The sequence below is a fragment of the Xyrauchen texanus genome, chromosome 44 (genome assembly GCF_025860055.1).
Source record: "Xyrauchen texanus isolate HMW12.3.18 chromosome 44, RBS_HiC_50CHRs, whole genome shotgun sequence".
NCBI lineage: Eukaryota > Metazoa > Chordata > Actinopteri > Cypriniformes > Catostomidae > Xyrauchen > Xyrauchen texanus.
The window spans coordinates 16,647,011-16,657,914 of record NC_068319.1 but is presented as its reverse complement, the minus strand read 5'-3'; the positions used below and the strand labels follow the sequence as shown (position 1 = coordinate 16,657,914).

At 41.7% G+C, this 10,904-nt stretch overlaps 1 protein-coding gene and 1 pseudogene across 1 annotated transcript; both read right to left on the bottom strand.

Moving 5' to 3' along the window:
• Positions 1-4: 4 nt before the first annotated feature.
• Positions 5-4,345, bottom strand: LOC127636733 (uncharacterized). Its single transcript, XM_052117428.1, has 6 exons — positions 2,897-4,345; positions 2,409-2,577; positions 2,138-2,325; positions 1,887-2,028; positions 1,084-1,217; positions 5-403 (listed from the first exon to the last, which is right to left on the bottom strand). Exons 3-6 carry the CDS (start codon positions 2,237-2,239, stop codon positions 95-97), a joined length of 687 nt encoding a protein of 228 aa, XP_051973388.1. The 5' UTR covers positions 2,240-2,325; positions 2,409-2,577; positions 2,897-4,345; the 3' UTR covers positions 5-94.
• The window catches only part of LOC127636377 (protocadherin Fat 3-like), a 32,142-nt pseudogene continuing 23,939 nt past the window's right edge, over positions 2,702-10,904 (bottom strand).

Genomic DNA, 10,904 nt, shown 5'->3' with positions numbered 1-10,904 from the left:
GTGGAACTGGTGCAGTTAATATCACTTAAGTAGGAAAACATTAAATTATGAATGAACTGGCTGAACATTTAACAGTCAACGGGAGCCATTAGCTCTACTTGCAAGCAACTATTCTACTGTGAATAAACTTGACCATTTTAGATTCCCCTCCTGGCATGTCATATATAACAGTCTGTATGAATTCCCAGACATGTTCACACTGCTTCGGGTATTTTACGTCAAAGACATAGAATGCCTTAAAGCAGACATCAATGGCCTGAAGCAGTGTTTCTTGTTCCAGGGCCTGTCCAGCTATTATGGCAAAGGCCTGAAATGCACTCTGCTCATTTCCCAGCGTCAGGATGTGGGGGTATGGCTTGCATGCCTTGGCCTCATGGAGGTACTCCACCATGTTTATTCCAGGCTAAAAAAGAAAGAATACAAGAGAGCAAGTGAGAGAGTGCGAGTGAGTAAGGACCAAATGTCAACCGACTACTATAGTTGAATTAAAATATAGACATTGTGAGGACCATTTTCCTGGTCCTCACTAGATAAATTATTGTTTTATGATAAAGTCTAGTTAGCTTTACAATTTGGAAAAGATTTAGTGCATCTCTAATTCAAAAAGTTGAACTGTAATAGTCTACATTTCATTGCACATAATGAAATATTCCAAACCTTTTTTGATTAAGTCTTGATGGTTATGGCATACAGCTCACATTACAGAAAACTATTTAAAAAAGAATTCAGACCTCAATTGACCTAAAAATCCATAAATCAATTGATCTATCATTACAATAAACATGCTCAGAAAATGCGTGCGGCCCACCTATCTGACTATCCTATCTGGTCGATAGGCAGCCGGGTTAGGTGGTCAGATAGGTGGGCCCGAACTGCGCGCCCAGGGTGCTTTGATAGTGACCAACGCGTTGTAGGCTTGTAAAACGGCTATTTTCAGAATACTGTCAGGCTATATTTGATGCCTGTCCCCAAAAGTGTAGTAAAACAAACCTGGATATGCATGTGTGCGTGCACACATTCTTGAGCTCAGATATGTTGATAAAATGAATAAAGATTCCCCTTTAGATGTGCTTGAGGACTTACAGGCTTATGGTCGATGAAGGCCAAGCTGCATTCCTGGATGGTGTGGCGAACCACTTTCGCACCACGGCCAGCTTTGTATGTTGTAGGTGGAAGCAAGGCTGGCAGCTGCCTAAGGGCGAGATCCCCAACGCCATCTGTAGGAAGACTAGGTGTTCAATACGATGTGGAATTGCATACCTGTGATTTTGTCATTCAATATCAAACTAAAATAAAGCCGATTTCCGCGCAAAATAAGCGGGGCTTGCATGATTTCATAATCCCCGCAATTTCATCGCATAAAAATCCCGCATATTCCATCGCATTTTTTAAGAAAAAGTGCCGCATAATCAAGGATTTTTGCCTGCAAAAATCACAAAAAAACTCAGCATTTTTCTGGACTGGTTAATGTTATTAGGTACACTAGTACTGCTGTGTTGACTCTGCTGTGAAAACTTGGAATTTTTAGTACCCAATTAACAAAGAGGCTGACAAATTTATTTAACTCTATTCCTATGATGATGTCACTCACTATTCTCAGAGCTCATGTTGTTTTTCACTGTGTAACATGTTCGAGAAGGCTGTGAATTGTTCAAATACAAGTGTTAATAACTAAAGCAAATGTACACTTTTTATTTTAGTTAGCTACAGTAATTATAGCGGCCAAAATGATGTGAAATTGCACTGTTTTTGGTCAAAAACCTTCAAAAATGTTGGACAGAGGAAAGCTTAACCCCCCCGCTGCTACTGTTGCCCACCCACATAAGCCCCCTAAAACCCCTGGGAAAACTCTGCATTTACAAGATCTGCAGACAAGAATATATTACCTGGTGTTAATCCATCCAGGGGCAATGTCAGCTTCCCCTCCTGTCTTGCCAGGAACAGGATCTTGTCAGTATAAATGGGTAGCCACGTTTCAAACAATTTTGAAGCAGCATCCCCATGCAGGACAAGAAAGTCCTGTGCAATCTATAAAATGGAAATTTTTACATTTTTAAAACCAATTCAATGTGACACACTAATAAAAGGTTATAAACAATGCATCCTCATATGTAAGATCATATTTCCCTATACCTACCATGCCTTTGGTCATTAGGCGAGGGAACTCTTCGAGGATCTGAACGATGGTCCAATTGTTGTCCCTAATCCACTTGGCCCTGTAGACTGCCGTGTTCTCCATGTAGGACTCTATCTGGCTGAGGGGCTGAGAATTGTTTCTCAACCATTCTTTAAGCTGTGATGCACGTTCGTCTGATATGGTACATTCTGTAAAAAAGAACAAGAAAGTTGTCAGTCACTGAAATATGGATGTTTTGCTTCATCAAATAATTTTTCAGTTTAATAATTACCTGGTATAAGAGCCCTTGCAAGGGCGCCATCATCTGGCGTTTGTGGTGGTGTCGGTGCCGTGCTTCACGGCCTGCTGATTGAACTTCAGCCTAGGGCCAGCTCTTGGGATCAACTGGTTGATGGTAGCCTCATCTAAAAGAAGAAAACTCTCCTCATCAATCCCCTCCTCTGAAAGACAAAAATAGAAAACACAAAGACATCTGTTTTTACAACAGAGGAGTACAAAACTAAAATGTATAGGTAATTAAATGGAAGATATAGTAATAAACATGCATATTCCATCATTTGTTATTACAAAATAGAATGAAGCACTGAAAGTCTACAAAAGACATGTGCCCTATTCATCTATTGGAGTCACTTTGACACATTACATGGAAGCTATTGAAAAAAAGAGGAAATTGTATTTCATAAGAATTCATGTCTTAAAAGGGCTTGAGTAGCAATGCAGACTTGATATGCTGTGGATGGGAAAACAAATATTTCTTACCTTGAAATCTTTCAACAAGGTCTGTCAGCTGCCACTCTGTCAACGTGTCAGTGACAAAGCTGTCCATTGATCTGAAACGAACACAAAAAGAGGTTAAGCAAATATACAATTGCTATTGTATTAACTATTCAGATGTCACCATGCAAATGCATACTAGCAGCAGAATGTAATCCAATGTGAAGATAACAGCCATTTTATTTAGCATCACAAAATATAGAGAAAACAATCCTCCCTCTCTCCCTATACAATTCATATGACAAATTGCATACATGTATATTGTCTATGCTGCACAAGAATGTTTGTGGCTGCTCACAGCATAACCTTCAGGGCACGACTGTCAGTATAACAGTCTACAGCAGTGGTTGCTGTACACCTACAGCAGTCCCAAACTTTTTATTACATAATTCTCAACTGGCCCTTGTCCTTTGCCAGGCCGCCATTTTATATAAAAATTTGGGTCACCACATTAAGTTACTTAAATAAATGCACATAAATGCATTTAGTCAGACTTATCAGGTTATCTCACTGTTTTTACATACTTTAATCAGTCTAACACTGTGTTATGCCTTCGCATTTCACATTAAAAACTTCGGGGGGAAAAAAGCGCGCTCATTCATAGCCAGTTAAAATAATATAGCTAAGTTAGCCAGGCCGTCATTTTATATAAAAAAAATTCTTATCTATTGTGGGTCACCACATTACTTAAATAAATGCACATAAATGCATTTAGTCAGACATATCAGGTTATCTCACTGTTTTTACATACTTTAATCAGTCTAACACTGTGTTATGCCTTTGCATTTCACATTAAATGCTTCAGGGAAAAAAGAGCGCGCTCAATTATAGCCAGTGCTTCCATGATAACGGCCAAATGGCTAACGTTAGCTGCGTTATTAGACAAACCAACCAACTAGCCTCGACAATATAAAAATATAACTTTAATAGGAAACGTAGACTCACTGTATTCCGGACACTAGACCGTTTCCCGCAAATTCTATAAATAAACACTTCACGGTCATTGCATCTATATATATCCGTGTCATCTTTGCCTCATCCTCTTTCGCTTCCGACCAACCCAGCTTATAGTTGTTAAAATGTATGCGTTATATATTAGAAATGACATGTAGTGTACACAAACCTTAATTTATTTGCCTTGCTGGATGAACAGTCAGGTTCTCTGTGACGAGCGCTCGGTGTGTGGATTCGATCTGGTGGACTCTGACGCCGGTTTCACACTGCACGCGTTAGCAGCGCGTAAGCAGCGCGTATTCTTTTCGGCGCCCATGTTAACAGATTAGAGCATTTACGCCGGTTTCACACTGCACGCGTTAGCAGAGCGTAAGCAGCGCAGGAGCAGTGCGTACGGTGAGCGGAAGCAGAACACGCGCGTTTTGCTTTCATACTGGCAGCGTTTGACGCGCGCGGCGTGTTTACAGACAGGCTACACTATAATGGGTAAGTTGGCATTGCTTTATTTCGTTTTCAAATACATTTATATTATTATAATAATATTAATATAATATTATATAACTTTTGGTTCATCTTTGTTTTTGTTGACCGTGTAGTGCGAGTTGTTGATAGAAGGAAGACCATTGCGCTGTATTTGCTATCACGAAGACTACGGAAAAGACGCAGACTTTGGGTTCACTCCATGAACCGACGAAGGAGAGAATATGGTGCATATTACCATCTTGTCGCCGAACTCCGTCTTGACCGTGACCGACACCTAAACTACTTCAGGATGAATGCAGAGCAAGTGGATCACATTCTTTCCCTGATTGGAGGCCAACTAAAGGCAAACAACAAACTACAGGCAGTCCATTGAACCCAAGCAGCGACTTGCAGTTACATCTGCTTCTCTTATTTATGTGTGCTTACTGTGTGCAAAATGTAAATAAATGCTTACATTTGTTGTTTCTTGGGAGAAAGATTTTTTATTTAGATTGTTGAAATGTCTGATACACATCTAATTTACAAACATTACCCATCATGAACATCTTAAAGATAAATCATAAATGACAAACAGCACAGTTTCTCGAAAATTCAACAAAATCATGCATACTGAATGTGTGCTATATAACATGTCTATTCTGTTTCCTTTCTATATTGAGTTAAGTTGTTTGGGCCAGGAAAGGTTGTCAAAAACACTTTTAAATTACCATCGGCACCAAGAGCTACTGCAACTTCATCCCATGCCTTTTCCTTTGCCTGTGAGTCTTTATAAAGCATATTTCGTGGATCATAAATAACTAAACGTTTCTCAACCTCCACAATGAGACGAGTGTGGTCCATTATTATATTTTCAGGTGCACTCGACCATGCCGGCTGTGACACCACGTGCTTTTGTTTATGATTGTCAGCATGATATCAGCATGACATCCTATATGACATATATATATATATATATATATTAGTTATGTGTATATACATTTATACATTAAATTAATCTAACTTAAACTAAACTGGCAGTATAAATTATTTAAACTTGTTTTTGTAGTTTGGGCAACAAGTTTGTTTTTGGACATTTGTTATCTTTTAAATTGATGAAGGTCATTTGATTGACTGTTTAAAACACAATAGATATCATCAATGCGCTTTTGGTAACTGCTGTGTATTTTTGCCATGATCATGCATTGTCACTTTAATTCAGCGTAAGCCTCGCGTCAAAAATAGACAGGACGCCGAAACGATCGCGGCACTGCTGCTCCTGCTCTGCTCCTGCTACGTGCTGCCGCGCCGCCTCTGCGTGCGGTGTAAATGCTCTAAACTGTTAACATGGGCGCCGAAAAAAATACGCGCTGCTAACGCGTGCAGTGTGAAACCGGCGTTAAAGTGACAATGCATTGATCATGGCAAAAATACACAGCAGTTACCAAAAGCGCATTGATGATATCTATTGTGTTTTAAACAGTCAATCAAATGACCTTCATCAATTTAAAAAGATAACAAATGTCCAAAAACAAACTTGTTGCCCAAACTACAAAAACAAGTTTAAATAATTTATACTGCCAGTTTAGTTTAAGTTAGATTAATTTAATGTATAAATGTATATACACATAACTATATATATATATATATATATATATATATATATATATATATATATATATATATTGTCATAAGGATGTCATGCTGACAATCATAAACAAAAGCACGTGGTGTCACAGCCGGCATGGTCGAGTGCACCTGAAAATATAATAATGGACGACACTCGTCTCATTGTGGAGGTTGAGAAACGTTCAGTTATTTATGATCCACGAAATATGCTTTATAAAGACTCACAGGCAAAGGAAAAGGCATGGGATGAAGTTGCAGTAGCTCTTGGTGCCGATGGTAATTTAAAAGTGTTTTTGACAACCTTTCCCTGGCCCAAACAACTTAACTCAATATAGAAAGTGAAATAGAATAGACATGTTATTATAGCACACATTCAGTATGCATGATTTTGTTGAATTTTCGAGAAACTGTGCTGTTTGTTATTACACACATTTATGAATTATCTTTAAGATGTTCATGATGGGTAATGTTTGTAAATTAGATGTGTATCAGACATTTCAACAATCTAAATAAAAAATCTTTCTCCAAGAAACAACAAATGTAAGCATTTATTTACATTTTGCACACAGTAAGCACACATAAATAAGAGAAGCAGATGTAACTGCAAGTCGCTGCTTGGGTTCAATGGACTGCCTGTAGTTTGTTGTTTGCCTTGTTAGTTGGCCTCCAATCAGGGAAAGAATGTGATCCACTTGCTCTGCATTCATCCTGAAGAAGTTTAGGTGTCGGTCACGGTCAAGACGGAGTTCGGCGACAAGATGGTAATATGCACCATATTCTCTCCTTCGTCGGTTCATGGAGTGAACCCAAAATCTGCGTCTTTTCCGTAGTCTTCGTGATAGCAAATACAGCGCAATGGCCTTCCTTCTATCAACAACTCGCACTACACGGTCAACAAAAACAAAGATGAACCAAAAGTTATATAATATTATATTAATATTATTATAATAATATAATATAAAATGTATTTGAAAACGAAATAAAGCAATGCCAACTTACCCATTATAGAGTAGCCTACTTTGTCTGTAAACACGCCGCGCGCGTCAAACGCTGCCAGTATGAAAGCAAAACGCGCGTGTCCTGCTTCCGCTCACCGTACGCACTGCTTACGCGCTGCTAACGCGTGCAGTGTGAAACCGGCGTGAGTCTGGTGATGATGTGATGACGTTCAAAGTAGGGATGGGCGTATCGATCCTTAAGTATCGATATTTTCGATACTGCCTTTGTATCAAAAGGATCGATTCTCAAATAAAAGTATCGATACTATCTGTTTGTTTAGCCGCCTATTTCAAATACGTCAGAGCGTCCACAAATTGTCGATAGCGCTGTTGACAGGTTGGCCAGAGCAAATTGTGACGCGCCTGCGACAATTAGTACATGTTCTGTGAATTCCTACTGACCGCCAGAGGCAGTAGGCATATAAACACTCTGGCGACCATCACTAGGAATTAATGAAGCAGAACGTACGGTCAGTTAGCGCAGACAGGTGTTCGAGTGCATGACTGCAATGAGTGAACGAAAAAGAAGTGTTATTTGGAGCTATTTCACTCCAGTAAATACTGACGAAGCCTCGTGTGACATTTGTAAAAAACATACGCCACTGTGGTAATACCACAAATCTGACCAAACATCTGAAAGCAAAACACCCTACAGAGCACGACGAGGTGCAGCTGAAACGAGCAGAGGCGTCAACACAGACACGACCCACATCTTCTAGCTCGAGGCAGAGTTCACTAGCAGAATGCTTTCAGAGAGGTCAAAAACGTTATCCAGGTATAAAGTGGTGGTTAGATTATTTGAATACAAAAAGTCACATTATTTATAGCTATTATTTGTACAATATATACTGTTTCAGATATGAAGCTATTACAGTATTTTATTTGGAGCAGAATATTAAACTGGATATTTTGCTTTAAACATTTTTTCATTATATCTATTTCTGTTACCTGATAGGCTATCTGGTGGATATTTTGAGTTAAATCATTTATATATTATTTTTAAAATTAAAAAAAAAAGTTTATTAAACAAATGACATAGTTTGTGTCAAGTAACACGGGAGAGATTTACTATCATTATAAATTCTTAATGCCTGTAACACAGCTTTAAGAACATAATATATGTATTATATTTTATAGATGACTCGCAGAGAGCATCAGAAATTACAAGAGGCATAGGAGAGATGATTGCAAGGGACCTCCAGCCAATCTCAGTTGTAGAAGACAGAGGATTTATTGCTCTTGTCAAGATTCTTGATTCACGTTACCAAATCCCTTCCCGGAAAAAGCTGATGGAGTGTACAATTAACGATATGTATGCTGAATGTAAAGGCATATAAATAATTCATAAAAGTATCGGTATCGGAATCGGCGATACTTGTCTTCAAAGTACTTGGTATCGGATCGAAAACTTGGTATCGCTCACCCCGACGGACTGTTTATTGTCGCCGGAGATTTCAACCATGCAAATCTCAAGACAGTGCTCCCTAAATTCCATCAGTATGTGGACTTTGCAACGAGAGGGGAGAACGCGCTTGATCTTGTTTACACAAACATCCCAGGCGCGTACTGGGCGGAGCCCCGCCCCCACCTCGGCTACTCAGACCACATCTCTGTTATGTTAATTCCAGCATACAGACCGCTCGTCAGACGCACAAAACCGCCTCAGAAGCAGGTGAAAACTTGGCCAGCAGGAGCCATCTCTGCTCTTCAGGACTGTTTTGAGTGTACTGACTGGCACATGTTCAGGGAGGCTGCAACATATGGCAATTCTACCAACTTGGAGGAATACACAGCATCAGTGACCAGCTACATCAGCAAGTGCATTGATGATGTCACTTTCTCCAAGACCATCACCACACGCTCCAACCAGAAGCCGTGGATGACTGCGGAGGTGCGCACGCTGCTGAGGTCCCGAGACTCCGCCTTCAGAGCAGGCGATAAGGCAGCCCTAAGAACAGCTAGGGCCAAACTGTCACGGGCAATCAGAGAGGCAAAGCGCGCACACGCCCAGAGAATCCACAGTCACTTCCAGGACAGCGGTGACACGCGGCGCATGTGGCAGGGCATCCAGGCCATCACCAACTACAGGACAACATCAGTTGCCTGTGACAAAGATGCCTCCCTTCCAGATGCGCTGAACGACTTCTACGCTCGGTTTGAAGTGCAGAACGACGTGATGGCGAGGAAGTCCACCCCTCCTCCCAACGACCAGGTGCTCTGTCTTACCACGGCAGATGTGAGGAAAACTCTACGTAGAGTCAACCCACGGAAGGCTGCTGGACCAGACAACATTCCTGGCAGAGTGCTCAGAGGATGTGCAGACCAGCTAGCAGATGTTCTTACCGACATCTTCAACATCTCTCTGAGCAGCGCCGTTGTTCCAACGTGCTTCAAGGCCACCACCATCATCCCCATGCCAAAGAAGTCTTCAGTGTCCTGCCTCAACGACTACCGTCCCGTCGCACTTACACCCATCATCATGAAGTGCTTCGAGAGGCTCGTCATGAGGCAGATTAAGACCCAGCTGCCCCCTCACTAGACCCACTGCAGTTTGCGTATCGTTCAAACCGTTCAACGGACGATGCTATCACCACAACCCTCCATCTGGCCCTCACCCACCTAGACAATAAGGACTCATACGTTCGAATGCTGTTCATAGATTTCAGCTCAGCATTCAACACAATCATTCCCCAGCACCTGATTGGAAAGCTGAACCTGCTGGGCCTGGACACCTCCCTCTGCAACTGGATCCTGGACTTCCTGACTGGGAGACCTCAGTCAGTCCGGATCGGGAACAGCATCTCCACCACCACCACACTGAGCACTGGGGCCCCCAGGGCTGTGTGCTCAGTCCACTGCTGTTCACTCTGCTGACTCACGACTGTGCAGCAATGCACAGCTCGAATCACATCATCAAGTTCGCCGATGACACGACCGTGGTGGGTCTCATCAGCAAGAACAACGAGTCAGCATACAGAGAGGAGGTGCAGCGGCTGACGAACTGGTGTAGAGCCAACAACCTGTCCCTGAATGTCGACAAAACAAAAGAGATGGTTGTTGACTTTAGGAGAGCACAAGGTGAACACACTCCGCTGAACATCGACGGCTCCTCTGTGGAGATCGTCAAGAGCACCAAATTCCTTGGTGTTCACCTGGCGGAGAACCTCACCTGGTCCCTCAACACCAGCTCTATCACCAAGAAAGCCCAGCAGCGTCTCTACTTTCTTCGAAGGCTGAGGAAAGCACATCTCCCAACCCCCATCCTCACTACATTCTATAGAGGGACTATTGAGAGCATCCTGAGCAGCTGCATCACTGCCTGGTTTGGGACTTGCACCGTTTCGGACCGCATAGCCCTGCAGAGGATAGTGAGGACAGCTGAAAAGATCATTGGGGTCTCTCTTCCCTCCATCAAAGACATTTACAAAAAACACTGTATCCGCAAAGCAACCAGCATTGTGGACGACCCCACACACCCCTCACACAAACTCTTTACCCTCCTCCCGTCTGGCAAGAGGTACCGAAGCATTCGGGCCCTCACGGCCAGACTGTGTAACAGCTTCTTCCCCCAAGCCATCAGACTTCTCAATACTCCGAGACTGGTTTGACACACACGTGTCCTGAGTTGCACTTTAATAACTGTCACTTTATAACTGTCTGCTACTTCAATAACTGCTATGTGCATAGAACACTATCTCATAGTATGTTATGTTTACATTTTTAGAAACTGTCATCTTTTTGCACTAATGAGTACTGGTCGGCGCTGCACTGTCTATTGTCCTGTTCATTGTCAGTAATTTGTTGTACTGTCCTGTACTTTTTGCACATGTTTGCACGTGCACTTTATATAGGTATATATAGGTAGTTTATATAGGTATTTTATTTCGTTGTGTAGTCTCATGTGGTCCTATGTTGGTCCTTTGTTGTTTTTATGTAGCACCATGGTCCTGGAG